The 27,256-nt window shown below is 63.1% G+C and overlaps 3 protein-coding genes across 10 annotated transcripts in view; 1 reads left to right on the top strand and 2 right to left on the bottom strand.

Moving 5' to 3' along the window:
* Positions 1–2,298: 2,298 nt before the first annotated feature.
* RNF166 (ring finger protein 166) lies at positions 2,299–11,201 on the bottom strand. 2 transcript variants are annotated; one of them, XM_028095858.2, is made up of 6 exons: positions 10,989–11,201; positions 5,888–6,044; positions 4,342–4,454; positions 3,916–4,025; positions 3,718–3,825; positions 2,299–3,317 (listed from the first exon to the last, which is right to left on the bottom strand). In XM_028095858.2, exons 1-6 carry the CDS (start codon positions 11,141–11,143, stop codon positions 3,310–3,312), a joined length of 651 nt encoding a protein of 216 aa, XP_027951659.1. In that variant the 5' UTR covers positions 11,144–11,201; the 3' UTR covers positions 2,299–3,309. The 2 variants fall into 2 exon arrangements, with proteins under 2 accessions (XP_027951659.1, XP_027951652.1); XM_028095851.2 differs by having other exon boundaries at positions 3,916–4,030.
* Positions 11,202–11,336: 135 nt separating this feature from the next.
* CTU2 (cytosolic thiouridylase subunit 2) lies at positions 11,337–19,242 on the top strand. 3 transcript variants are annotated; one of them, XM_088027543.1, is made up of 15 exons: positions 11,337–11,488; positions 12,131–12,205; positions 14,719–14,797; positions 14,981–15,040; positions 16,171–16,231; positions 16,591–16,811; positions 16,958–17,253; positions 17,330–17,465; positions 17,618–17,749; positions 18,110–18,201; positions 18,326–18,420; positions 18,506–18,659; positions 18,775–18,841; positions 18,938–18,996; positions 19,091–19,242. In XM_088027543.1, exons 1-15 carry the CDS (start codon positions 11,424–11,426, stop codon positions 19,236–19,238), a joined length of 1,740 nt encoding a protein of 579 aa, XP_087883669.1. In that variant the 5' UTR covers positions 11,337–11,423; the 3' UTR covers positions 19,239–19,242. The 3 variants fall into 3 exon arrangements, with proteins under 3 accessions (XP_087883669.1, XP_027946854.2, XP_087883670.1); XM_028091053.2 differs by having other exon boundaries at positions 16,702–16,811; XM_088027544.1 differs by having other exon boundaries at positions 11,401–11,488; positions 12,131–12,218.
* The window catches only part of PIEZO1 (piezo type mechanosensitive ion channel component 1 (Er blood group)), a 53,963-nt gene continuing 45,917 nt past the window's right edge, over positions 19,211–27,256 (bottom strand). For 3 of the 5 annotated variants that reach the window (XM_088027541.1, XM_088027538.1, XM_088027540.1), the window contains 21 exons: positions 26,840–26,940; positions 26,204–26,300; positions 26,073–26,132; positions 25,819–25,991; positions 25,619–25,725; positions 25,271–25,462; positions 24,919–25,177; positions 24,663–24,851; positions 24,196–24,496; positions 23,879–23,975; positions 23,641–23,788; positions 23,353–23,567; positions 23,117–23,275; positions 22,889–23,036; positions 20,897–21,085; positions 20,675–20,767; positions 20,419–20,591; positions 20,223–20,345; positions 20,056–20,135; positions 19,777–19,966; positions 19,211–19,690 (listed from right to left, as the gene is read on the bottom strand). In XM_088027541.1, coding sequence (XP_087883667.1) covers positions 19,441–19,690; positions 19,777–19,966; positions 20,056–20,135; positions 20,223–20,345; positions 20,419–20,591; positions 20,675–20,767; positions 20,897–21,085; positions 22,889–23,036; positions 23,117–23,275; positions 23,353–23,567; positions 23,641–23,788; positions 23,879–23,975; positions 24,196–24,496; positions 24,663–24,851; positions 24,919–25,177; positions 25,271–25,462; positions 25,619–25,725; positions 25,819–25,991; positions 26,073–26,132; positions 26,204–26,300; positions 26,840–26,940 — 3,344 coding nt within the window. In that variant the 3' untranslated portion in view covers positions 19,211–19,440. The remainder of the gene's footprint in view (positions 19,691–19,776; positions 19,967–20,055; positions 20,136–20,222; positions 20,346–20,418; positions 20,592–20,674; positions 20,768–20,896; positions 21,086–22,888; positions 23,037–23,116; positions 23,276–23,352; positions 23,568–23,640; positions 23,789–23,878; positions 23,976–24,195; positions 24,497–24,662; positions 24,852–24,918; positions 25,178–25,270; positions 25,463–25,618; positions 25,726–25,818; positions 25,992–26,072; positions 26,133–26,203; positions 26,301–26,839; positions 26,941–27,256) is intronic. The other 2 variants (XM_088027539.1, XM_088027542.1) reach the window with 2 other exon arrangements.

Consider the following 27,256-nt stretch of genomic DNA (forward strand, 5'->3'; position numbering starts at 1 on the left):
ACGCACGTGCTGGGCCGTGGCCTGCCGTGTGTGCACATGATGCATGTGTGTGCACACGTGTGTTTTGTGAGGCCGCAGGTGCTGTTCCCATGTGATAATGGGTGTCAGGCATCAGCAGGATGCCCTGCAGGGCCTCAAGGAGAGGGGTCCCTCGGGTCCACAGCAGGGTTTCCCGCTCTGCACCCCACTGCCTCCTCCCTGCACTCTGGAGCTGGCCCCTTGTTCCCAGCAGGTTGTTGGAGACAGGGAGGGCCACCTGTCAGGCGGGTCTCTGTCACCAGAAGGGGCTGGAGTCCCCATCTTGCAGAGACCTGCCCCCAGCCAAGCCTCCGCACCACGGCACGCCCTGTGCTTCTCACACCAGCCACCAGGGGGCAGAGGCCAGCAAGCTCGGCCCCTCCCCGGAGGCTCCTGGACAGGCGTCTCAGGCAGCTCAGGCCTCTGCTGCAACTTGCTCCCAAGGCGCTGAGCGCACCGGCCAGACAGGAGCCTCCTGGGTCCCAGGTCTGGGATCCCTATAGCGCAGGCTTTCTGGAAGCCACTGACTGCAGGGCCTGGAGTCTCTTCTAGCCCCGAAGGAGCCAGCAGTGGGGCTCTTGGGTCCAAAGTGCCTCCTCTGCTGGCCTGGCTGGCTGGCCGCCACATTCAGCAGGGTGCCTCCGTGGGAGCCCAGCTGGCTGTGCCCCAGGGCTAGGTCAGGGCAGTGGGCCAAACTCTCAAAGGTGCTCAGCTCCCGTGAGACCCGGGGGTGAGCACCGCGCCAGTGCTCGGGGGCCTGGGGGCTCTGCCCTCTGGGCGTCCTGCCTGCCGGCCCCGTGCTAACATAGGAGGTCGTAGGTACCCAAGATCCAGACATGCTTTCTAGGCCTCAGGGTGCGTGTGGACTCCCCACGCCGCGGTGCAGTGCGTACCCTGATAGAGAAGTGTGCACTCCGGGCGGGGGCGCCCCAGGACGCAGGGCTGTCTGGCTTTGTGTGGCAGTGGGGGACATGAGCTCCTGCGGTGGTCGGCCCCGCGTGTGTCAGGGTGGGAGGGGACGCTGGCTTCCAGGACCTCCCAGCCTAAAGTGGCGGGAAACCCTGGAGGTGGCGGAGCTGATTTACAGGGAGGCCTGGCGGGACAGCCCCACTGGCACAGGATTCACTCGAAGTACAAGGGAGGCTGTTTGTGCTGTGGCCTTCAGCCCGAGCCTCCCCACCGACACTGCGGGGTCTACTGAGATCCAGCTCGCCCGGTGTCCCCCACGCCGTGTTGGGGTTCACTCTGATGTCCTCCCCTGGGCAGAGTGCCCTGAGGTGTTGGGGATGAGAGGCCACATGTGGACGCTGTCCTGTGGCTGTACGGAGAGGGCAGAGATCCTCAGGTGTCCTCAGGTGGCAGCAGGGACCCGCCACCATGCCCGCCCCTGGAACTGGCGTCCTCGGCCAGTGGGGTTGAAGAGGGGAGGCTCCTAAAGAAGGACCTAAGGCGGTGACCAGCTTGTCACCGCTCTCCCGAGTGGCAGCTTGTGGGCGCTTGTTTGCCTGGCCCTGCCTTGGGAGACCCACCTGCTTTGAGGAACAGCCCAGAACACAGCCCTGCCCAGGGAAACTGCCCTGGTGGCCCAGACCACCATCTCTGGCTGGACATTCCACATTTAAAGATTTTATTTTTAAATAATCTCTACATCCAATGTGGGGCTCAAACATAGAACCCCAAGACCGAGGATGGCACCCTCTAAGCCAGCCAGGCGTCCCAGACGTTTCACATTTGAATGGCTCCTTCCACCCGCCAGGCCCTGCATGAGGCTAGGGGACCGAGGTCACATGCTGGGGCACCAGGAGGACGCCCAGGGGAGCTGCAGAGCAGCAAGAACCAGCCATGGGGAGAGTGGCTGCTCAGGGACGCGGGGCTTCACCCCGAGGGCATCCCAAAGACTGTCCGCCAGCCTCCATGGCTACCTCCGGCCCCCAGAACAAGCCTCGAGTCCAGTGTGCTGGCCTCGGGGGGACCCCATCTCATGACAAGGAAGGTGAGAACCACCACCACCTGGCAAACTTTTGCCAAGATGTGTCACCAGGGACTAGACGGGGTTCGAGAGAGAGGCTGTGTTCTGGGGGAGCTGAGGGAAGCCTAGGGAGGCCCCGTGCGCACAGGGAGGGGCCTGGGGCAGGTGGGCAGCACCGTCCCCAGCCAAGTGCTCGAGCTGCCTGGGCACAGACACACACCTGCAGATCTCAAGGAAAGGGAGGTCACAGCTGCACCCCAGCCCCCACCCGCCTTTCACCCTCCCAGATGAAACCTAGCGATCAAGGTTGCTATAGATGCTTCGAAACGTTTTATTGAAGTTTTTTTAAAAGAGCAATAATTTATGCCGTGAACCGAAAGAGTACGACGGCTCCTTCCAACCCCACCTGTCACCCCCCGGGGTGGCCTACCAACACGGCTCGGGGTCCACCTGGGAATGAGACAGCGGGGTGGGGGCCAGGACCCCGGCGGAAGGAGGCCTGCACTGCTGGGGTGGCCGCTGCGAGCGGCCAGGGCCCTGGGGGTTCTTCCTGGCAGTTGGGAAGGGGGACCCAGGATCTGAGCAAAGCCCCAGGGCGCCTGCTGGCTCTGGCGTCCGCGACTCTCTTTCCCTCCCCCGCGCTGACCCCACAACTGTTGCTTTTTGATTGTTTTTTTTTAAAAATATAATTTTGTAAATGTTCCATAAAAATACTATTGTTCCTAGTCAAACACGGGTATTGCCATATGAAGAGTAACTGCTCGGTCTTTGCTCTATAAAATGTGAAAAGATCATCACACTGGATAATATAGAAAAATGCCAGAATTCCTAAGTATCACAAAAGCCAGTACCGAGTGCGCGAACTGGAAGCGCTGAGAGACGGTGGCCGGGCTCCCCCCGCGCCCCCTGCTCAGCAGCCAGGCCTGCGGGACGCCGATGGGGCACAGTGGGTCTCTGTGCCAGAGAGGAGGACAGCATGGCTTTGAGACAGACCGGCTGCCCACCGCTCTCAGGCCCAACGAGCCAGCCCCGTGAGGGCCGCCTGCTCAGCCCGAAGCACCGAGGAGCCAGCAACGCTCGGCCAGGAGCACTGGAGGCCACCCTCCGACGGGGCCCCTGGTGGGCTCAGGGACGTCTGTCCTGCAACACAGGAGGCTCCGCTTGTCCCACAGGCGCATTTCCACGCAGGCGCTGGGCCTGTCCCCCCAGCCGGCCCCATCCCCCGGAGGCGGGAGGGCTCAGGTCCAGGGGCTGGGCTGTGCCTTCAGTTCTCGGACAGAGACAGGGCCAGGGCAGCCTGGAAGGCAGCTTCCTCGTCGATGCTATAATCCTGGAAGACAGGAAGGGAAGACACGGGGATGCGCAGGTGCCCCGCAGGGCCGGACCCTCCGACCCCGGGCCCGGAGGAAACAGCGCTGCCACGCCCAGGGCCATGGGCTCATGGGATGGGCTGCCCCCACACGGGATCCACATCTGGCTCCTCCTCAAGGGCACCACGGGGCTTCTGCAGCGGACTCCCCCACAGACACCTGGCCCGGAGACCGAGTGCCGAGCGGGTCTGTGGGAGGAGCAGGGAACTGGGGTCTGAGGAGCAACTAGGACCGGGGCGATTAGCCCCAAAGGCCCTGCTGTGGGAGGGCCTGCGGGTCGGGGGGGCGTGGCTTCCAGAGGGTGGAGGGGGACAGGGCAGGGCCTCTGTGGGGGCACGGCCGTGGGGAGGGGGCACGCACCACGAAGGTGTCGTAGGAGAACTTGTGCCGGTGTAGCAGGTGCTGCAGGAAGTTGGCACTCTTGTAGCTGGGGTCCCCCCAGGGCATCGCCGAGCAGATGGGGCACACCTGCAACACAGGGTGCGGGCTGAAGCAGCTCTCCGCTGCTCGGGGGGAGCCGGCCCCGCCCCCCGCCGGTCCCCGGGGCCGGCGGCTCACCACGCGGTTGGGGTCGCTGCGGTGGTTGTCCACACAATGCTTGAGCAGCTCCTGCTGGTCCAGGTTGCGGGCGCCACAGTAGGGGCAGGTGAAGGTGGACCTGTTGGGGACTGCGCTGCGGCGGTGGCGGGAGGTGAGTGGGAGCCCGCACTGCCTCCACCTGCGGCACGGCCCACCCCGGGGGCACCCGGCCGGGCCTCCCCCTGGGCTCTGGGTCCCATCCCTTCCCCCCCCACCCTCCCCCACTGGGAGGTGACTCGCAGGCCTGTGCAGGCCCTCCTTGGGGTCCCCTTCCTGCAGGGCAGCGAGGCTGTCCGCAGAGGGGGACACAGCAGCCTCTCCCACCTCCTCCAGGGACAGCAACGTGGGCCAGGAGCTGCCCCTACAAGGAACAGGGGCTCTGAGCACTGGAGCAGGGTGGCCTACCTGGGGATGGGCTGAGACGTGGGCACCACAGGGACGAACTTGGGACAGTTGGCCATTTGTTCCTGGACCTTCATACAGGAGGAAACGTGCACCCTCATCTTGGCCAGCGTCACCTAGGAAGACAGAGGCCGAGGAGGTGTCGGGGTCAGGCTCCAGAGGATGAGAGGGCCACTAAGCAGCAGGACCCGTCCCTGCCCCTGACGTTCATGGCCCAGCAGTGCTGTGTAAGCAGTGGGGGGCTTCATTCAGGGGCCTCATGACCCTGCCAGAAAAGGGGCACCAAGGGAAGGAGACACAGACTCCGGACACCCACTGGCAGGTGCGTCTGGCCACCAGCTACTGGACAGGAGCACACCTCAGCTGGGGTCGCTCGGGGCCTAAAGAGGGCAGGGGCAGTCCTTGAGGAAACCAGAACAGATGTATCGGTGGGGGGGGATAGCCCTCATAACAGAAACCGAGGAAAAGCGTTCTTGTAGACGGCCAAGCATCTACTTGGTAGAACTTCTTACCAAAACGCACCAAACCACAGCACAACCTTCTCTTCAGCCCGGCCCGGGGCACACGCTCTGGCCAAGGGGCAGGGAAAAGAGCCAGGTGTGCGGACCTCGGTGTGGCTCAAGTGAACGACCCAAGGAAAGGGACAGGTGCAACCATCCGTCCCTGGGGAGCAGATGCTACCAATCCTGCTGTCACCAACGCCAACAGGCTGGGAGTAAATGTCTCACAAATAGAAAACTCGTTCACAGGACCAAGGAAGCAGTGAGGAGGGTGTGAGCGAGGGGTAAGGTCCCCGGGGCCAAGATCCCCCCCAGGTGTCCTGGGCAACAGGAGAAGGGCCTCTCGAGGGCAGCCTGGCTCCCCACTCTGCCCGGGCCTGCCCCACTGGCCCACGAGTGCGGACAGACCTGAGCACGCTGTGGCAGAGCAGGCCCGCTGCATGTGGGAAGCCGAGAATGGGCCTGGCCTGCTCTCTCGGGAGAAAGCCCGCGTGCCAGGGAAGGAGGCCAGCAGCCTCATTGCAGAACCCGGAGTAGCTCCAGGATGTCCTGACTCTGACCCTGACCTGTAGGACAAAGCAACCAGGGGTTGCCTTCTATTGTGATGTTTCTATCAAAATGCAAAGTCAAAATCCGCTCCTGGGGCTGGGCCACCGTGAGGGGCTCCAGGCAGGGTGGAGAGACAGGCCAGGTGGGTGGTGGTGGTCAGCCCTGGAGAGGCACCCCCCTCCATTCTGCCTGGGGCCCCAACCCCCATCGGCAGGGCTGAGGCTCAGTTCCCACGTCCCCAAATTAGCCCCACAACAGCGACCACGCAACAACGTAAGACCCAGAGCCCAGGCCAGGCAGCAGGGGTGGGGGTGATGGGGGGGGGTGTGGGAAGGCCCCCAGGGAAGTGAGTGGTACCGTGGGGGAGGGGCAGAGTACAGGTTCCTCTCTGCCGGAGAGGAGAGGGGGGAGCGGAAGCAGGCCCTGCAGCTGCAGACCACAGCCCTGCCCGCCCAGCCGGCCGGCCCGCCCGGCCCCAGGAGGGCCCCGGGGGTGGGTACCTTCTTGTTGCAGCCCCTGCAGGGCGCCTTGTAGGACGAGAGCTGCTTCTCCACATGGGCGGCCTTGTCTACCTTCTTGGGATCGAAAGGCAGGCGGCACAGCGGGCAGAGGGGGGACGGCACCTGGAGGCAGGGCTGGAGGCACTCCCCGCAGAACCTGCAGGGGGAGCGGGCATGGGCCTGAGGGCCGCTGGCTGCTTTGAGCCTCACAGGGCAGCTCCCCTCTGTGTCAGCGGCACATTTCTGGAGACCATCATTCTGTTCCTCTGACTAAACGATGACCCCAGGTCCCCTCCCAGCTGTGGGCTTCTGGGGCCCGCTGCCGTCTCCACGAGGCTGGTGGGGCTGTGGCTGGGGTTCTCCGGGAGCTGTGCTGGCCCTGCGGCCCCGGGCCCAGCCCGAGGCTCAGCCTGCCCGTCTCATGGCCATGTGGTGATGCCAGCACCCCAGGTGCTCTGGGGACACAGGCAGCACAGGGGGGCTCTGAAGACCCTCCACCCACAAAGCTTTGGAGAGTAAGATCATCAACAATGCTGGGAGAGGAAACCACAGCGCTCCAGGGGCCTGAGACTCATTGGACGGGGCAGGGCCAAAGCTGTCCAGCCTCGTGACAGCGCTGGAGCAGAGGCGTGCTGACGGAAGGGACCTTGCTTGGGCTCCTGACTGCTGAGCAGGGACACTCATGGCCCTGGCACACACTCAGGCGCTTGAGGCTCTTGGTGCTGTCCCTGGAGATGCCGTATCAAGAGGCCAGCCAGTGGATACAGATGTCCTTGGGCCTCAGCAGCAAGCCCTTCTCACCCCGAGTCCCCCCAGTGCCGCAGAGAAACTAGCAGCGTTCAGTCTGCGGGGACACCGGGCTGGAGAGCACCCAGCGGGCAGCAAGAGGGAGCTTGATCCCAGGACCCCCTTGGTCCAGCTTCTTAGGAAGTGTTGTGGGGGCTGCTCAGCTATGACCCCGACCTAGAATCTGCAGACGCTGAGATGGAGCCCCAGGGACCCAGACGAGTGGGCACTCCACCCCAGGACGAGGGCTAAGCCCACACCCACAAGAAAGGGAGCCCCTTCAAAGATTGGGATGCGCACAACTGTGCCGTCATCTGTGTGCACCAAGGGGGGGCTGTGGGGGCCACGGGATGGGAGGGTGTTCCCGAGTGTACACGCTCAGCTCAGCTCAGCTGAGCGGCTGGCATTCTGCCACCAGGAGAGCTTCACTTCCCTCCCAGGAGAAGGCAGCGGGGGTGATCCAGAGTCCCTCCTGCTGTCCACGCCTGGGCCTCCCTCCTACGTGCTGGCTTCCGGTGCTGCCCCCACCTGGCTCGGCACCGTCTGCAGGAACGTGCACAGAAGGCCCAGGTTGGCCTGAGGTCCATCAGAAGACGCAGCGTTCCCGGCAGCCTCTTTCCCCCAGGAGAAGGAGGATGGCCCACCTGTCACCCTCACCTGGCGGACATGTGACAGAGGTGTCTAGGCACCCACCCCACGGCGTTCTGGTGAGTGCCCCAGCCTGCCTCTCTTGCAGTTCCAAGGGTCTGACTAGCCTAACGGCCGACGCAGGCCTCTCTCTTTGCCTGTCACGGGAGGAGAGCTTGCTACTGTCGCGGTGGGTGTGCACGGTAGCGCCACCACAAGAGCCACGGGGCAGAAACAGGCCACGTCATCCACGGGTAACGGACACACGGATGTGGCCAATCCCCAGGATGGGTGAGCTACTGACGGACGCTGCCACTGGGGCGAGTCTCGGGGACACGCCAAGCTCAGGACGTGTGTTGTGTGACTCCATTGACATGGACAGTCAGAAGAGACCCGTCCACAGACGCAGCACAGATCCCTGGTTGCTGTGGTGGGGATGCTGGCTCAACACCGCACACTCCGGGAACCACCAACGTGTATACTTCAGACGAGGGCGTTCTCCTTCAGCAAAGCTGTAAGTCGCACATGCAGAAGGATGGCCCCAGGAGCGCTCAGGGGACGAGTCACCATGTCGTCAGGGCAGGCCTCAGGGCCACGGCTCCGACGACAGATGCACAGGTCGGGGTGAAGGGCACCTCTTTGCCAGCAGGAGGGGTCCGGGGAGCTTGGGGTCTTGAGAAGGCATGCGTGGACCCCCTGCCTGCACCCGGACCCGCCCGCCGGCCCGCAGCTCTGCTGGTCTGTGTGTCGTGGCACCTGAGGAGCTGCGGGCACCATCGGCAGGCAGCCAAGGCTCCACGCTATGAGTGCGGTGCTCGGAGCTGCCCCAGACAAGCCGTGCCTGCCTCTTCCAAGGAGGTTCTGCCAGCATAGGCGGACAGAGCCAGCTGAGGGGTCTGCTCTCTTCCCCCAGGCCTGACCACACAGGCTCTAGCGCCGCGTCTCACTCCTGCCCGAGCCTCTCGCACACACCGCCATGCCAGCGCTGGCCAACAGTGCAGGGGACCCACGAAGGCCAGGAGCTGTCCTCAGGGGCAGAGCCCAACTTCCGAAGCCTTGCGTGGATGATCTCAATCGCCCATATCCTGGTCCGCCCGCACGCAGATGGAGGTGCGCTCCCAGTGCCCGACGGAGGCCTGTGCTCGTGGACCGCCAAGCAGGGAGTGACAGACCCCGCCCAGAGAAGCCCGCTCACGGGTCTGGGTGCAGGTGGGCAGCGGGCCGTCAAGGCTCAGTGGTCCCCAGGGTCTCCAGGGTCTCCAGGGTCACTGCTGCAAGGGCGCTCACCAGAGTCGGGGGGAGAGGCGGGGGCTCAGAGGCCAGCCCTGCCCAACTGCCTGAGCTCAAGCTCTGGCTTTGCTGCGACCCCTGGGAACTCAGCCTCTTGTACAAAACAGCAAGAGCACCTACCCGACGGGGCCGCGGCACGCCGAGCACGCAGGACGCTCCTGTCCTCATCAATCCCTAAACGTGCTGGCTTCCGGTGCAGACCCCACCTGGCTCGGCACCATCTGCAGGAACGTGCACAGAACGTCCCCCTAAACATGAGCGCTCTTACTTCTCTATGATCTCTGCTCATTGACTGCATGTGGGGATGCGGAGGTGGAGATGGGAGAGCATGAGAGGAGAACGGAGGCCGGGGGAGCCTGCTCCCCCCCCCGCCAGGCCCTCAGGGGAGGGCTCAGCAGAGGGTCATACATAGCCATGCAGCTGCTGCTTCCAGAGGGGACTTACTGCCCAGGATGTCCCCTGAGTATGAGAAATAACCGGCTCCCTCTGGGGCTCCTGGGGAGCTCCAGGGAGCTCTTCCACAAGCCCCGCTGAGGGCCTCCTGACCGAGACCCGCCCCGACCTCTCCTCTTCCGTCTGGTGCTGCCCACGCACAGCCGCTTAGCACCAGAAACTCTGTTTTGTGGAGGCAAACTGTTTATGGTTAGGTGGCTGTGCGGGACAAATACCTAGACCACCATCAGGTTCTTTGAAGGAAAAGCGTGAGCCTTTAAGTCCACTGTGCTTGTTCGTGCATGTACCTTCACGACACCAGACAAGAAACTTGGGAAGAGTAAGAAACAGAGGCAGAGAGAGCTAGGGAGGAGGGCTTATAAGGAAGACGCTCTGGAAGAGCTTCTCGCGGGACCAGCCTCAGAAACAGGAGAGAGATCAGATTCTGCCAAGAAAAACATGGTGGGGGGGGGAAGGGTTTAGAGAACATGATGCTTTCATAATTCTGTGCAGTGCTGTATTCTGAAGGCCACATTTTAAGAAAAGATTTATCTGGGGAAAAAAAAAAGACATCTGGAAAAAAAAATCTGTACACTGATTTGTACAGACCTGGAGACTGGAAATGCTGTGGCCCTGCGATGAGTAACTGTTGGTGCCAAGGGAAGACCATCCGAAAACCAAGAAAGGCTTTCTAAAGTTGGGTCAAGCCTTACAGTTCTCTCAGTGTTGGACTAAAAACTGCAGAGCACACCCGAAAACACCCACCAGCATATGCTTCCAAGAAAGGAGTCTTGTTCAGAGGCTGCCCCGACAAGATGTCACCAGCAGTGTGACAAAGTGAGGCACACGGCCCTTCCTGACAAGTTGGCTGTATTCCCCTGGTGTGGGCAGGTGCCTGTGCTGCCTGACACGGGAGGAGGAGGAAAGTGGAGGTTTTCTGGATGCTGACACTGTCCCTGGGTGACAAGAAGGCACACCTACCCAGCTCCCCCTTTCTATCAGGAGCCTCCTAAGTCAGCTGCCTGTTTGCAAAATATTCTAGGGGCACCTACCTGCCTGGATGCACCTCTGCCCAACCCCAGGGAGTGAAAGCCCCACCACCCCAGTAGCCCTGCTTGCTGGCAACCGAGCCCTCCTGACCCCACTTCCCACACTGCTGATTTCACTCAAGAGCTGTACTGTTGAGCCAGGAGCCAGTCGGACAGTACACACTCTGAACTCGGAGCCCTTCCAACCAGGCTGGCAGCTCGCAGGAGACTTGAGTGCAGCTCTCAGCTGGGAGGAGAGCCACATCCTCAGGTTTTTGTTGCTGAAACACCCCTGCAGGACCCTCCTGGAGGCTCTGGTGCAGCTGGAAACCCTAGCAGGGTGCTTGCTGTCTGGTCCCCAGGGCCAGCCCGCCTGCTCAATGATGGATATGACCCAAGATCTCCGTCAAAACAAAACAGCACCAGCCTCCAAACAAGTCCCTCTCCTAACTTTAGGAAACTCCTCTCCTCTGCCGTTAAGACAAGCAGACAGCGGGTCCGAAAACGAATTGATAGCAAGAGCCACAAGGCATTTATTTACAAATGCCCACCCCGGTCTCCAGGGGACCGAATCGAAGGCGACTGGCGCAGAGGTCGCCTGCTGCCGTCTGAGCACCCGGGTAGGCCCGCCGAAGCTGTAAGCAGACCCCAGGGGGAGTCGGGACCGGACAGGGCTGCAGGTCGCCCGATGCGCCGACAGGGTGCTCGGCTCGCCCGGGACTGGCGGGCAGGAGGCTGGGCTGAGGCGGAGGAACGCGCCCAGAGGACAGGGACGGCGCTGCGCAGGGAGCCCCGCGCCCCCGCCCGAGTCCTCCGCGCGCCTGGCTCCGGGGCTGCGCGGGGCGGCCGCGGGCCTCGGGCCCCTCCCGGGGCGGGCACGGACCCCTCCCCGCAGCAACGTCCCGGCACCGCGGCCTCCCGCAGGCCGGCGCACTCACGTGTGGCCGCAGCTGCCGATGGCCACAGGCCGGTGGTACACCTCCAGGCAGATCGGGCAGCTGTACTGCGCCTCCAGGCCGCTGTCGCCGCCCGCCGGCCCGCCCGGCGGCTGCCGCTGCTGAGCCGAAGCCACCAGGCTGCGGAACATCGCCATCCCGGGGCCGGGTCTGCCGCCGCCGCCGCCGCTGCTGTCCCTGTTCCGGCCCGGCCGGGCCAGGTCCCCGCGTCACGGCCGCGACGGCGCCGCGCTGACGTCATTCCGGAGCGCCCCGCCCCCGCCCCGCTCGTCACGGCCGCGGCGCCGCGGCGCTGACGTCATAAAGCGCGCGCTCCGCCCCCAAGCCGCTGGCCACGGCCCTGACGGCGTCCCGCTGACGTTATTAGGGCGCGTCTCCCCGCCGCCGGCGCTTACTACCGTGCGGCCGGGCGCAGCCATGTGCCAGGTTGGCGAGGACTACGGGGACCCAGCGCCCGAGGGACCGCCGCCACCGCGCCCTGGGTAAGAGCTGGGCGTCCGCACCCGCCCCTCTCCTTCCCGGCGCCGGGCCGGCGGCGAAGCCCTGCCCCGAGGGCCCGGCCCGCGCCTTGCAGTCCGCCCCCGGCGCCGCGCTGCGGAAGCCAGGAGACCGCCGAGGCTGGGGCCTAGAAGCCCCGGGGTCCCGGTGGGGGCTGCACCGTGCTCCGCAGCACCCGGGGGGGTGCCTCTCTAGCCGGGGGCGAACACCCCAGCAAGGGGCTGCCTCTGCGCTCTGGCGCTGGCAATTCTTGTAATTTGTGCCCTCGGTCGAAGAGGAGGTCGGCCCCCTGGTCGCTTCCTCCCGCTGCTGCCACCTCTCCCCTCCCGAGCCACACAGAGCAGGTCGTCCCTCCAGGCGTGCCGGCACTTGAGAGGCTGACAGGTGGCCATTATGTGCTTTATCGGGTGGCTTAAGCAGACTAAAATGCCCCCACGGCCCTTGTCTTTTTTCGTATCGGTAATTTGGGTAAGACACAAGCCTTGGCTGTTGTGTGCAGCTGCTCGCACGAGCTTCCCATACACCAGTTGGGGTGAGAATGGCAGTGCCACCTCCCCAAAGCCCGCTGGAGGGAGGTCTGCAAATCTGTGTTCTCCTCCCCCACCCCCGCCCCCATGTCTCCAAAGCCGTGAGCTGAGGTGTGTGAAGTGCTCGGAAGGCCTACCCGTGGTGGTGATTCGAGCAGGAGATGCCTTCTGCAGGTGAGGCCTGGAGGTGGGTAGGAGGTTTGGCTTAGCAGCCAAGCTTGCCCCCCTTCTGTGGCTTTATCTCTTGTTTTGAAGCATTTACTTCTAACATCGCTTCCAGTGACTCTGGTGCATGTGTGGGGTATTGGGTTTCTGTGTGGGTACGCCGTAATTCTCCCACGGTCCAGCTGTGGGTCAGGTGGCAGGAGGGCATCTGATGGCACTTAGGAAGGTGGCAGAGTGAAGGTGATATAGGCAAGATGAGCATTTCGGAGCAGCTGGAACGCATCTAGGGGCAGATTAGAGCATCCTGAGATCTTGGGCAGGAGCTCTGGGGATGATTTTTTATTTTTTTTGTTTTTTAAAGAATTTGTTTATTTGGGGGGTGCACAAGCGGGGGAAGGGGCAGAGGGAGAGGAAGAGGCAGGGTCCCCGCTGAACAGGGAGCCTGATGCGGGACTTGATACTAAGACCCTGGGATCATGACCTGAGCTGAAGACAGACGCTTAACTGACTGAGCCACCGAGGCATTGCCCAGCTTATGTTTTGTTTTTCTTTTTAAGATTTATTTATTTATTTGAGAGAGCGAGAATGAGAGAGAGAGAGCACATGAGAGGGGGGAGGGCCAGAGGGAGAAGCAGGCTCCCCGCTGAGCAGGGAGCCCGATGCGGGACTCGATCCCAGGACTCCAGGATCATGACCTGAGCCGAAGGCAGACGCTTAACCAACTGAGCCACCCAGGCGCCCCCCAGCTTATGTTTTTAAAATAGTCTCCACGAGTCTTGGATTCTACTTTCCAGAATTTTCCAAAAGAGAAACTGAAGGGACTAAGGTTTTTTCCCCAAAGCTTTCTCCTCCCCAGCCATCTTTTGGGAACACAGTAAACTTGGTGTGTGCTACTGGAATAAACATAGGCAAAGCACCCATTGCTTTAATCTCTCAGAGCATCTGAAGCGGTGACAGTCCGGAGAAGAGGCTGCAGCAGCTCCTTCTGGGCTCAGAGCTCCCGTGGGCAGCCACAGGTTCTTTCTGTGCCCCGTGCAAGCATCTCTGTTTTAGCGGCCTTACCCCTCCCCGATGGTGAGTGAGTTCCTGGGCCTCGCTGCCTGTGGCTGCTCACCTGGGGCCTTGGCATTTTATTAAACACCACGTTGACCTACTGACCACAAAGGAATGTGGGGTGTTTGGTCAGCCCCTCAGAGTGGTGCCTGCTCAGTGGGGGGCAGGGGGAATTGTGGACACTGCTGTGTCTTTTTTTTTTTTTTTTTTTTTTTAAGATTTACTCTGGGACGCCTGGGCGGCTCAGTTGGTTAAGCGTCCGACTCTTGTTTTGACTCAGGTCATGATCTCGGGGTCCTGGGATAGAGCCCCACATTAGGCTTTGTGGTCCGCGTGGAGTCTGCTTGAGATTTTCTCTCTCTCTGCCTTGCGTCTTTCCTCACACACTCCTGTTCTCTTTGTCTTTCTAAAAAAATAAAGGCTCTTAAAAAAAAGACATTTATTTTTAAGAGAGATTTATTTATTTGCTTTAGAGGAAAAGAGGGTGTGGCCAAGGGGGTGGGGCACAGAGAATCTCAAGCAGACTCCACGCTAAGCCCAAAGCCTGAGTTGGGGCTTGATTTCATGAAATCATGATCTGAGCCGAAACCAAGATTTGGAGGCTTAACCAGCTGAGCCACCCAGGCGCCCCTGGTATGTCTTAGTAGGAAAAAGAAAGTAGACTTAGGGGTGGCAGCCTCAGGTGTGGGGCAGTTCTCAGGGAGCCGCATTGCTGTCATCGACCCTGACTTCCCTGCCTGGGTCGCCAGGGAGCTTTTAGATGCAGACGCCTCAGCCTCACTCTGGCACTTCATGTCCGATGTATTTGGCCTGAGTGATTCTGACCTGTAGCTGAGCCTGAGAATCAGGTGTGGGAGGATTTTCAGGAATGCTGATTCCCAGGGCCCGCCCTGGAAGTTCTGATTCTTCGGGTTTGAAGAAGCAGCCCCGACTGTGCATTTGCATGAACTTCCCAGGCATTTCTTGTTGAGATGGTATCAGCTCGGGAATGGCGTTCTGGGACACGGGGCACCCGCTGCTGCCTACTCACTGCTTCCCCCTTTGCCCCAAGAGATAGTACTTCTCCCCGTGGGAGTTTTGGAAGGGGCCTTCCACTCTGCTTGTGGGAGGGTCAGGCTGGCCTTGCCCTGCACTTCCCTGTGTCCATTCTGCCTGCTGGGCCTTCCTGAGTGTTTGGAGGTGCAGGTGGCACCTGGGCTCTGGGCCGCTCAGACATCAGTTCACACTAGGAAGGATTGTTGGGGACTAAGGGGGGGCCTCCCTGTGCAGCACGGGGCTGGTCCTGGGGCAGACAGCTGGCAAGAACCTCTCAACCCTGGCTTCCCTTGTCAGTTTCTGGGCAGAGCCTCTGTCAAGATGCTGCTTTTAAAGATGGACATTGGTAAGAGAAGGAAAATAGAACGCTGCAGCATCTCAGGCTGCGTCCCCATTGGGGCCATGTGGCCACAACTGCTGGTTGTCTGTTGCAGGGACTGTTTCAGGGCCTTCTACATCCACAAGTTCAGAGCCGTGCTTGGGAAGAATCGGTTGATCTTTCCGGGTGAGAAGGTAGTGTGTTGGGGTGACTCTTCTGCGGGGTCCCCAGCTGGGAAGCCCAGGCCCCCCTGGGCCCTGGCTCTCAGCCCCTGCCTCCCCTCCCATTGTCACGCACGGGTGATGGTGGTGGTGGAGAGGGTGGGCTTGCTCATGGGGGAGATGCAGCACTCTCCAGCGACATTCCTTCTCCCATAGGTGCTCCTGGCATGGTCTGGGGGGCCTTCATCCAGCTCCATGGTCTGGCAGGTCCTTGAGGTATGTCTCCTAGCATCTTCCAGGGTCCTGGCTGCTTCCCTGCTGAGTTGCAGGGTTGGGGGCCCAGGACTGAGGCGCTCTTGCCTGCAGCTGGCGAGAGCGGCCCACCGCTAGCTGGGATGCCCAGAGGGTTGTCGGATGTGTAGACAGGGCTGCACAAACTGGAAGCTGAGTCTGGAGCACCCAGCTGTGCCCGAGTGTAGGACTGTTTGCCGACCACATAGAATCCTAGTCATAGGGAACACGTGATGGCATGGTGGAGCGTTGCTTGAGGTGTTCCCGAGTTCATGGGCCTCCCCCTGGTCCTGGGTCCAGGACAAAACCGGGAAATACGAGTAGGTGCCTTGGGGAACCCAAAAGGGGTCCAGCCTGGCTGGGGTCGGGCAGCTTCCTTGAGAAGTTTGAGACCCAAATGAGCAGTGGGGATGCCAGGGAATGTGAAGTTGGATGGGGAGGGAGAGCGTATGGGAGAGGGTGCTCACTGGGGAGCTGTGCTCCAGGCTCTCGGCAGGCCGCTCACACTGTTGTCCGGCGTGTTGGAGACGGCTAGGGCTTTTCCTAAGGGCCCTGGCTGCCGTGGAGGCCTTGACCTGGGGCTGGGACATACACAGACCCTCTGCATTCCCAGTGAGGGGCACAGATGAGAGGCGTGGTCTGTCCGGGGGTCTCTGGCATGGTGCTGTTCTCCTCTCACTTCATGACCCCCTAAGCCTGGCCTCGTGTAAGTGCCCACTCCGTTGGCCTTTTGTCCGGCACCTGGAGGCCCCGTTTCCTCTGACTGATGACACCTTGATGGTAGTCTGTTGTCCTCTTGCACGCAGCAGTCAGAGGTGCTCAGGCAGGCTCCTCTCAGGACATTGCTGGCGGCGGGGGGTCTGAGGGGGGTGGGAGACTGGTGAGGGGCAGGTGTTACTGGGGCGGTGAAGATGCCCAAACAGCCACTTTGACCATGTCGGGCTGTGTGGCCTCCCCACGGGGCCTGCTCGGCACTTTGAACGGTTTGTCTGTTCCAGGTGGGGAACACCACCCCTTCCTGGAGGACATCAGTTCAGATGGAGAGTGGTTTGTGCCGGGAAGGTGTCTTCTGGCTTCTGACCGTGGGGCTGAGGTCCTGTCCCTTTTCTGTCTAGGGCCTGAGTCGGGATTCTGCCAAAAGACTGCGTTTTGTGCCAGGGGTTGTATACATCGATGGTATGTGTAGCTGCCCCAGCCCCAGCCCCAGCCGCTCAGGATGAGCCCCATTGAGACAGCTGGAGCTGTGCCCTTAGGAGGCACTTAAACTTAATGAGTATTTGGAGGCAACACATGGGTCTAGCGACAAAGTCCCGTTGTTGTCTTGGACTTTTGTTAGAGTCAGGCAGGCCTGTCTGCCTAGTGTCCATGGATCAGGGGCCAGATGCTCACCTGCCCCGCCCCTTGCTCCCTGAGATAGGCTCCCACATGGGTCTGGGGCACTGGGGTCCGTCACGCCTCCCCCCCCCCGCCTCTCCCCTGTGCCGCTGGAGAGAAGCCACTCCCCACTCTGATAATGCTGCCCTCCCTGAGAACAGGTACATGTCCTGTGGTTTCCACCAGAAGGCTTCGTAGAGTTGCTCCCAGGACATGGCCTTATCCCATCTTGGGCTCTCCTGTAGTCATGATTCCTTTCTGCCTGCACTTAGAGGGAGCAGCTTGTGGCCAGAGCCGGGAGGACAGAGCAAAAACTCTGTCTGATGTGAAGCGGATCCTACAGACCCTCGGCTTCCCGTGGCACGTTGTCACCTTGGAAGAGGTGGGTGGGCCTGACTCAGGGCGGGCCTCCGGGTGCCCACAAGGGCCTGTGGGGTCAGCTGTGGGCCTCGCCCGTGGCCTGTTTGTTCTGGCACGTGGGGGGCGGGGGGCAGACCTGGGCCTTACGCTCTCTCCCTGCCCTGGAAGGTGTTTGCCCTGCCGCCGTCCGTGCTGCGCTGCTCTGCCCCGGAGCCGGTGGGGACTGTGGGCACCTACAAGGTGGCTGTGGACAGTTTCCTTCAGCAGCAGCATACGCTGGAGGCTGAGGGCGTTGGGGACAGCCCCAGCTCAGCCCAGGGGGAGGCGCAGCCGAGCCAGCCCTGCACCCAGGACCCCCAGGACCTGGCTGAGCCACCCCCGGCTGCCCAGACCGAGGCTCTGTCCCGACTGTTTGACTCCGTGAAGACGTTGACGGCCAAAGAGGAGCTTCTGCAGACCCTGCGGTGAGCCCCCATCCCCACCCTGGCAGCTAGGCCCTGCTTCTTCCGGCCCCCTGAGACCCTGGGCTCTGCTCTGCAGGACCCACCTGATCCTGCACGTGGCTCGGACCCATGGCTACTCCAAGGTGATGACAGGAGACAGCTGTACCCGCTTGGCCATCAAACTCATGACCAGCCTGGCACTGGGGAGAGGGGCCTTTCTCGCCTGGGACACGGTATGTGGGTACGGGCATTCCAGGGGCCCTTCTGACCCACGTCACTTGAAAGTAGCGTCAGGAGTCTGTGCCAGGGTCTCCCTTGTGGTGCAGGGAAGGCGGAGCTGTGAGCCCGTGTGCTGGGTGCGGTGACGAATGTGCCCCCACCGCAGGGCTTCTCCGACGAGCGGCACGGCGACGTGGTGGTGGTACGGCCCATGCGTGAGCACACGCTGAAGGAGGTTGCCTTCTACAACCGCCTGTTTGCCGTTCCCTCTGTCTTCACCCCAGCCATCGACACCAAGGTGAGTTGCGGGATTATCCAGCATGGGGTCAGAGGTGGCCCTCTCCAGTGTGGGGTCAGAGGTGGCTAGCATACTCTCAGTGGCCTGAGCTGTGTCCACACCAGCTCCTTGGGAGCACACGCAGGGCACTCCCCTGCCGAGGAGAGGCAGGCTAGTACTCGGCTAAGGGGGGCTTGCGTGGAGGGTGTAATAGCAGGTGTGTTCAGTGACAGGGACACAGATGCGGGTGCTCTGGCTCACTTCAGTCCCGACTTGGCACTCTCAGGGCTGATGGTGTGAAGCCCTGGCCCCCACGCTAGGTGGCCGCTGGGCCAGGCCTGGGGGCGCCACTTTTGCAGTCCTCCATCTGATTATCCCTAGGCCCCCGAAAAGGCCAGCATCCACCGGCTGATGGAGGGCTTCCTACTCCGACTGCAGGCCCAGTTCCCCTCCACAGTCAGCACTGTGTACAGGTGCGTGCGTGTCAGTGCCTACGGTGGGGTGGGCGTGCGAGCACCGAGCCTACACCCGGGGGGCTTGTGCAGGAGTGAAGCTCAGCCTCACGCTGCCTTTGTGCCCCCTCTCCCACCCCATCAGGACCAGTGAGAAGCTGGTCAAGGCCCCCAGGGATGGCTGTGCCTCTGGCCCCCGCTGCCTGCTCTGTATGTGCTCGCTGGACGTCGACACTGCTGGTCCGTGAGGAGGGGGAGGGGCACTGGGGAGTGGGAGTTGGGTGTTCTAGCCCCAGGAGGACCCTCAGCCTCTCTCTGTCTGCAGATAGTGCCACAGCTTTCGGGGCTCAGACCCAGGATTTCTCCCAGATGCAGCCCCCCACCCCACTGGCTGAGGCTGGGGCCCCCACCGTGCCTTGCCGTTCTGCAGAGGTGGGCAGGGCCCCGAACTGCTGCCAGGGGACCAGGCCGTGCAGGAGGTGAGTCCCTTCCTGGCCCCGCCCTGACCCGTGGTCAGCCCCAGGCCACTGGCCAGGGTAGGTGCGGCACCCCGAGGCCCCGCACCAGTGCTCAGGCACAGCTCTGCTCCTCCAGGGAGGACTCCCGAGCCCGTGTCATCAAGCAGCTGTGCTACGGCTGCCGCGTGAACATGAAGGATGTGGTGAGTCGTTCTCACTCCTGGGTCGTGACAGGGGAGGCCCACCCCCCGGGGCTTGGTGCCACGCAGCCCCTTGTCCATGGCCATCCTCTATTGCAGCCCTCCTTGGACCCCCTGCCACCTTACATCTTGGCCGAGGCCCAGCTCCGCAGCCAAAGGTATGGGCTAGCCACACGGCTGGGGGAGTGCCGGAGGGGTCCTTGTGGGCGGTGGCCCCCACGGGGCAGGTTCCCAGTGTATGGCTTTTCCCAGGCTCTCGCCAGAGATCCAGGAGTATCTGCTGGAGAACAGTGACGACAGGGCGCACACCAGCGGGAGCGGAGCCTGGGGCCCCCCGGAGGACGGGGGCGAGGAGGGGCAGACAGTCTGCGATTGTATAAATAAAAACATTTTTAATTAGAAAACCCTACAGTACGCATGGGCAAGGGAAGGCTGGAGCCCCTGGCCCAGTGTGCCGGCTGCGCTGGGCCCTGCGCCGGGCCGAGGAGGGGCCCCAGCTTCCTTCTGGCAGCAGCGTCAGGGCGTGGCGGCCGGGGCCGGGGTGTCTGCGCCCAGCAATGTGCTGGGCGGCTCCTTCATGCGTGGGTGCAGGAGCCCTGCTCCTACTCCTTTTCACGGGTCCACTTGATCATGGTTTCGGGCGAGCGGTACAGGAAGATGAGCTTGGCGTAAAGCTCCTCCTCGAGCTCCAGCTCCCGCGTCTCCCGCACCAGGAAGATGTCCTGACAGAGCTTGAGGATGCGGTCCACGCACGGCAGCTCCTCGAACATGATGGAGTGCGAGATCTCGCTGAAGAAGCCGCGCACGAACTTGCCGATGACCAGCACGATGGACACGTAGAGCCCCATGATCCTGCCAGGCAGGAGTTGGGTGAGGCGGGGGGTGATGCTGGCGCTGCACCCTGCCCACCCGCCTGTCCTCATGTGCAGCACACTCACCCGTAGCCAGCCAGGAAGCCCAGGCTGGGCGGGCTGACCTTGTCACTGAAGATGACCATGGGCAACAGGTTGCACTCGGCCTGGCAGTCCTGCAGCTCGATGACCCACCACTCGAGGAAGCCAGCGGCCCCTGCGGCCACGCGCTCCCTCCGCAGCTGGATGCGCACGCTGAGGTAGTCTTCCTCCTCGTCTGGGGCAGGGGCAGAGTGGGTCAGGGCCACCACCCTCCCCCAGGGCTGAGGCCACCCCCCCCAATCCCCAACACACACACACACTCACTGGGCTGCAGCTGCTTCACAGGGTTGGCTTCAGGCCCGTTGGGGGCCCGGATGTACTTGGGGAAGAGGTTGCGGATGACCCTGCAGGGAGAAGGCCGGTGGGTCAGGCCCAGCCTGGCCCTCCAGCTGCCTCCCTGCGCCCCTCGCCCCACCCCGGCCCCAACTCACACGGACTGGTCGGAGGTGCCTTCGAGCAGGCTGGCCAGCTGCCGCCGCTCGCTACTGTTGGGGGCCAGGTCCAGGGTGTGCTTCTCGTTGGTGTACTCCACGGTGCCGCCCTTGGCCAGGTCCCTACGTGCCAGAGCACGGTGTGACCCACTGCGGGCTGCACTCCCCCCAGGTCCCGCCCCAGCCCAGCACGCACCTCTGGAAGTTCCAGGTGAAGCGCAGGGTGATGTCAGCCGTGCCATTGTATAGCTCCCGCTTCATCTGGGCCCGGCTCGGCGGGCTGATGCGCCACAGCGCCCCGGAACTGCCCTCGATCTGCGCCGTGACGACGTCCTCGGGGCTGTACTGGCTGATGAACTGCATGGCCAGCTGGACCCCAGGCAGCCCTTGAGCGAGGGGCTCCCGGATACCACCCCCCCCCCCACCGCTGCTGCCGGGTGGGGCCCACTCACCGGGTTAGGGTCAAATTGTCTGGACAGCTCCTCATAGGCCTGCTGTGTGAACGGCACGATGGACGGCTGCTGGGCGCTCATGGTGAACAGGGGCTGCCGGGGTGGGGGCGGCGACTGTGATGGGGCAGGGAGGCCCCATGGTGCCAAACGCCGTGAGGGGGGGTGGGGTGCGAACCGTGCCCACAGTCCCCCGTTTCCGGTGGGCACAGACTGGTGGCTCACCTCATAACCACCCAGCTTGAGGGTGACCGTGACGTCGATGGGCTGGTTGACGACGCCGACCACAGAGCGCACCAGGGACATGAAGAGCAGCGGGAACCAGATGATGGCCACGAGGAAGAGAATGATGAGGCCGCCCATGCCGTACTTGACGATCTTCTTCTTCTTCTGCCCCTTGGGCTGCGGGTATTTCTGGGGGGTGGGGCAGGGCTCAGGGGCTCAGCCCTGCCTGCCCCCTTGCCCCAGGGGGAAGGCGGGCACTGGCCCACACCCCGGAGCCTCACGCAGCCACAGCCTGGGGCCCACCCAGGGGCTCGTGAAGCCAGGTTTTAAAGCATCACAGCTGACTGCAAAGCTCAGCACTTGAGACACAAGGGCCCAGAACGCAACCCGCCGCTCAGTGAGCGCTGCCAGGATGATTCCACGTGGGGAAGGACCATCTCTTCAACGATGCTGCTCGGACAGATGGCTGTCCGCGTGCCAAAGCAGCAGGACCCCTAGCTAAGACCTCAATCTGGATTCCATGGAAAATTCTCAGATCAAACGTGGAAAGCACGAGCAATGAGAGAAAAAACACTGTACGTTATAAAAAAGGAAAGTTTGTGCTTCAGAAAATGAGATGCTATCAAGAAAGTGAGGGGATGGGATGTCTCACTGGCTCAGTCGGTTAAGCGTCTGACTCTTGGTCTTCGCTCAGGTCGTGAGGTCAGGCCCTGTGTCAGGCTCCACCCTGAGAAGTTTGCTTGAGATTCTTTCCCTCAGCCACTCATTCCCCCTGCTTGTGCTCTATGCTTCTCTAAAATAAATCTTTTTTTTTTTTAAGATTTTATTTGAGAGAGAGAATGAGAGCATGAGACAGGGGAGGGTCAGAGGGAGAAGCAGACTCCCCGCTGAGCAGGGAGCCCGATGCAGGGCTAGATCCCGGGACTCCAGGATCATGACCTGAGCTGAAGGCAGTCGCTTAGCCAACTGAGCCACCCAGGCGCCCCTAAAATAAATCTTAAAAAAAAGCGAAGAGACCACACAGAGAATGGGAGAAGCTATCTGCAAATCCTATGTGATAAGGGTCTAGTGTCCAGAATGCAAAAAGAATTCTTAAAAAGAAGTGAACAAGCAAGCCAAGGACAAAAGGGGCAAAGCAGATCGCTGACAAGCACACAAAACGATCATCGCCATCATTCACCGTCAGGGAAACACAAATCAAACCCCCCCCCCCCCCCCCCCCGCCGAGTCACAGGCGCTGGTGGGGATGGGGGAGGGGGCGGCTGCGGTGGACAGCAGGGGCAGTCCCCACCAGGAGCTGCCCTCTGATGCAGCCACCGTGCTGCGGGGCATGTGCCCGAGAACAACACAAGCTTGTGTTCACAGCAGTGCGCGTTGCAATAAACAGAAGGAACCAGCTCGCCGTCCAGGGCTATTTGTAACCGTTGGGTACATGTACGGCGGCACAATCACACGAAGGAATGCTCCTTAGCCATAAAACCCTCAATTCTGACACAGGCCACATGGACTAGCCTTGAAACTGCAGAATGAAAGAAGCCAGATGCAGGCCACGCGGTGTGTGACAGCGTGGATACCAACTTCTAGAACAGACAAGTCTGTGCAGAGTCGGGAGGGCGGTGGCGGGGGCGCTTTCTGCAGAGCGTGAGCACATCTTAGATCTGCCTGGTGATGTGGCCAGCTCTGCAATGACGCTAGGAGTCTCTGAACTCTACCCATGCACTGGGGGGGGCCTGTTTCCGTTATCTCCCACTGCAGCCACTCACACAGAAAACAGCTGACCTTCACTGCCCCAGCTCCCAGCTCTCGTGCCTGTGAGCCAAGCAGTCAAGCCTCCTGGGCCGGGCATGCACTCAGGCCCGCTCTGCCAGCTACCCGCCGACGGCCACATTCACAGCCCTGTCCCCGCGCCCCCCCCCCCCCCCCAGCGGGACCGCCAGCACCACCTGGCTCTCTGGTGGCTCATCTGCCCCACTCCCCGCCTGAGCCAGGCACCTTCTCAGTCTCGCGGCTGCACTTGATGATGAAGATGTTGGCGTAGATGTCCTCCACGCACATCCAGCTGGACAGGGACAGCGTGGTGTCTGTCCACACCCAGTCCATCACGGCCCGAAGCTCCACCAGGAACGGCACAAGGCGGAACCTGCCCAAAGCGGGGAGCCCGTCAGGAGGGCCTGTGGGTGGCAGCCTGGTTCCTGGCGCCCCGGGCCAGCCCACACTCACCCCTGGAAGAGGAAGAGGTTCAGGTGGTTGTACTTCTTGGTGAGGAAGTTGCCAAGGATGCGGGTGGGGTATCCGCAGCGGATCTGGTAGGCGGACAGGGCGAAGTAGATGCACTTGACGAAGTACCACAGCTGGGCCACTGCGTTCTGGCTGAACATCCTGGGGGGACAGGAAAGCCAGCTCAGGGCACCCTGCCCGAGGCCAGAGCCCTAAGGTCCCCGGGGCCAGACACCTACCTCTCGGTGACGGCAGGCAGAATGAAGAACATCCACAGGTGGATGGCCAGCACCAGGACGACCTGGAAGGCTAGCTTGCCCAGCACGGTCTTGCGGAGGTAGAGGGCACGGTCGATGACCATGGTGCTGAACTGGATGAGCAGCATGACCAGGAAGGCCTCTGGCACCTGGTCGTCTGACAGCGAGGACGTGATGTCTGTAGCTGCCGAGTGTTTCTGTGCCGGGAGAGCAGAGGTCAGGGGGCAGCTAGGGGCAGGCAGCGGGGTGGCCACCAGGGTCTGCGCTCACCCCAAAGGCCCAGAAGCCGAAAATGATGATGATGAAGTCGACCACATCGGCCAGAAACATGAGCGCGTAGACATCGGTGGCCGCACGGTACTTGGTGTGCAGGATATCGTGGAAGAAGCGCCGCAGGGGCTGGTACACGCTCTGGGCCCTGTGGGTGAGGCCAGGTGGGCAGGGGGCTCAGTGCCTGCCTTGGCTTTTCCCACCCACCCTTGCCCAGGAGCGGCCAGCCGTCACCCACATGGCCAGGCAGAAGCTCTGCAGTCGGAGCCCCACGGCTGTCACTCTTTCCCGGGGGCGACTCCACTTCTCTCTCCCAGAGGCTGCCGTCACACCTTCTGTGGGGGGCAGCCACTGCTGACCGGAGCCCCCAGAGCGCTGAGTGCAGCTCAGACTCCAACCAACCCGAGACCCCCTCCCACCAGGGGCTGGCATCACCCCATTTCACAGGCCAGCAGGCTGAGCATGGGGACCCCCCCAGGTCACGGGCAGTGGGCTGGCTGGGGCAGCGGGGAACCGGGTGGGCTGGATGGCTGTGCACAGACAGGGCCGTCCTACCAGTGGCTGCAGGTTCTATGGGCTCCGCGCTCTCCCTCCTTTTCTTCCTGAAGCGCAGGCCGATACGCTTCGTGTCTCGGGGCTTGAGCTCCCCGGGAGGCTCTGCAGGCCCGTCCCCTGCTTCTGCCCGGATGTGGTCCTGGATGAGGGCCCCAGCCACTGCTGGCTCTCCCTGAGGCCCCGTGACCGCCTCGGTCTGGGGTCCCAGCGGTGCCCGCTCCTCCTCAGCGCCCCTCTTCCCACTGCCCCGCTCCTGCTCCTTGGAGAGCTGGCCCTCCTCGTGGTCCCAGAGGCCGTAGCACTGCGGAGGGAGGGAGGGAAGGAGCTGAGGAGCCGGGCAAGGTGGCCAGGCCCACTCTGGGACCCTGACGTCCAGCCTTGCCTCCTGCAGCCGGGCAGCCGGCGGGTGGGGCGCGTGCTGGGAGGTGCCCGCCTGCTGCCCGCTGGCCCAGGCCCAGTGGACTCACCAGCAGCTGCGAGCGGTGGAAGAAGAGGGCCATGAGCTGCACCAGATCGTACTTGATGTAGCTCTCCGTCTTCTCCAAGCCCAGGATGCGTGGCGGGAAATACGGCTTGTTCTCGTGGCGCCGCAGCACGGCGTGTGTGTTCCAGGGGAAGAAGCCAAACTGGAACAGGTACTTGGTGACCACGGACACCTGTGAGGGAGGGGGCTCAGCATGGGGGGGCCGGGCCCCGCCCCCTCCCGCTCCAGCCGCGACCCACCTCGGTGAAGACGATGGCCGTCATCCAGAAGCGCTTGCTGGGCCTCGGGATGGACAGCATGGCCCACAGGAAGACAAGCACAGGCAGCACCAGGGAGGTGGCCGAGGCGGTGACCATGTGGTTGAGGATGATGATGAAGTAGCAGAGCAGTTCCGAGTGGGCCGCCACGCACTGGTATGCAGCCCGCAGCAGCCGCAGGGCCCGGCCCTGCCCGGCTTCGAACTGGGCGGCCTCCTCCAGCTCCTCGATGCGCTGCCGCCTGTGGGGAGCCACGCCCAGACCCCCCCTCAGCGCCGGGCCTGGCTCCGAGCGGGCGCCGCCCCTGCCCGCACGCCTGCCCCCACCCCCCGACCTGGTCAGCAGCTCGCTGGCCGTGCGCGTCCGGGTGGCGGCGCCGACAGGAAGCTCCCGGGAGCTGTGCGGGGAAGCCCCAGGCTCGGGGGCCACCTCGCCGCCGCTGCCGCCCCGGCTGTGGTACCCCATGCCCAGCGGGCTGCCGAGGTCCTCCGTCGCAGTGCTCAGCAGCTCCTCAGCCCCCAGCCCGCTGTGGGAAGTGAGGCTGGTCACGGACGCAGCGTGATCTCTGCTCTGCCCAGGCTCTGGGGCTGGAGGGGCCTCCCGGGCCCCGGTGGACAAGGGGCCAGGAGGCCACGCACCTCCTGGCCTGTGTACCCCCTGCACGCCACCAGCCCGCACCTACCTCGATGCTGTACTCGGTGCATCTTGGGTTCCCAAGGGGCCTGGAGGTGCGGCCTCGGCCTCGCTGCTGTAAGGCTGCTCCACCAAGCTGCGCTGCACCTCTTTGCCCTGCAGGGCAGGGAGGGCTCAGGGCAGCAGTTTCCCGGGATGTGGGCTGGGCGGGGCGGGGCGGCGGCGGCGGGGTGGGGTGTGCACACTCACCCCACACAGCCCCTGCTTGTACAGGTAGCGCTCGGCACGCAGCACGTCACTCATGGCGCGGTGGTGCCGTGTGAAAGTGAGCAGCCAGTCCGTCAGTCCATCCACCAGTGCCTGCCCCAGCACCCACAGAAACTGCAGGGTGCTCAGCACGCGCTGCATCACATGGCTGGGGCCTGTGGGGCGGGCAGGAGGCAGGACGCTGCAGAGGCTGCCCCAGGTGGCCCCCAGCCCCCCAGTCCCCGGGGTGCACGTACCAGCTGCCACTGCCTCGTCGGGGCCGTCTGCTGGCTCTGCCCCCTGGCCTGGGCCGCCTCCTGGGCACGGGGTGCTGGTCAGCCCCTGCAGCCCCGCGCGCCCACCCCCGCCCCGCACGCAGCCAGCGCACCTGTGGGCAGCTGCTCCGCCCCTTCCTGCCTCTCCTGGTCCTCCTGCTGCTGCCTCAGCACCGTCTGCGCGTTGGTCACCCACGCGTGGTAGGCCATCTGGGGACCGGGTCCTTGTGTCAGCAGCCCACTGCCCCGGACGGCACATCCCGTTCAGCCCACCCGCGAGCTCCCGAGGATGAGGCTGGGATCAGGCCGCCACTGGGGGGCCTTCGGCTGGCTCCCTGCTTCGGGGCAGGGCACGGGTCCCGTGGGACTGTGGCGGGCAAGCAGGGCAAGCAGCCCGCCGGCGTACACGGCGGTCACTCTCTGAGAACTCTGGGCCCAGAGACAGGCAGGAGGCTCCCGGCCCGTCCTTTTTCCAGCAAACACGCGTGACCCTTCTCCAAGGACAGGCCACTGGTGGCCACTCAGGGCTGGACGGTTGGAGTGCTGACCTCAGGAGGCGGTGGACAGAGAGGCACACAGCTGCCCACGACCTGTGCCTCCGACAGCCCGCCTGCCCACCTGACGTGTGGGCGCCGGGGGTCTGGATGGATCGGGGCAGGCCGGCCAGAGCGTGTGTGTCCTCTGCACTCGGGGCTGTGCAGGCCCAGGCGCCCGTGGCCAGGGGAAGGCACGGCACCCTCCCGCCTCACCTGGAAGGCACTCTGTGCCGATGGCCTGGGGTCCTCGGGCACGGCCTCCTCCTCCTCCTCACTGTCCGACTCAAACAGGAAGTAGTCCCCCGAGTGGATGACTGCGGGCAGGGCGGGGCTGAGGACCATCCTCCCCTGGGGGGGGCTGGCCTCCACACCCCCGCACCCACAAGGCGCTCAGCTTCATTTCTTCAGTTTGGGGCGGGCCCAGGACAGGCGTGTGGGTTCCCTCGGCATCCCATGACCCCCGGGCAGAGGCCCATGTGTCCCTCCCCACCCTCAGGGACAGCCCATGCAGCCTGGGGTCGGCGGGCTGGGGGACAGGCCAGAGCAGTGACACGAGACCAGACGGGACGAGAGGCACACGAGGGCTGGGGATCAGCGCTGAACACTCAGACTTCTGCATCTGAGAGTCCG

This window comes from Eumetopias jubatus, unplaced genomic scaffold (assembly GCF_037043125.1).
Source record: "Eumetopias jubatus isolate StellerSeaLion01/CBP00866 unplaced genomic scaffold, mEumJub1_p1.0 scaffold_10, whole genome shotgun sequence".
NCBI classification, from domain to species: domain Eukaryota; kingdom Metazoa; phylum Chordata; class Mammalia; order Carnivora; family Otariidae; genus Eumetopias; species Eumetopias jubatus.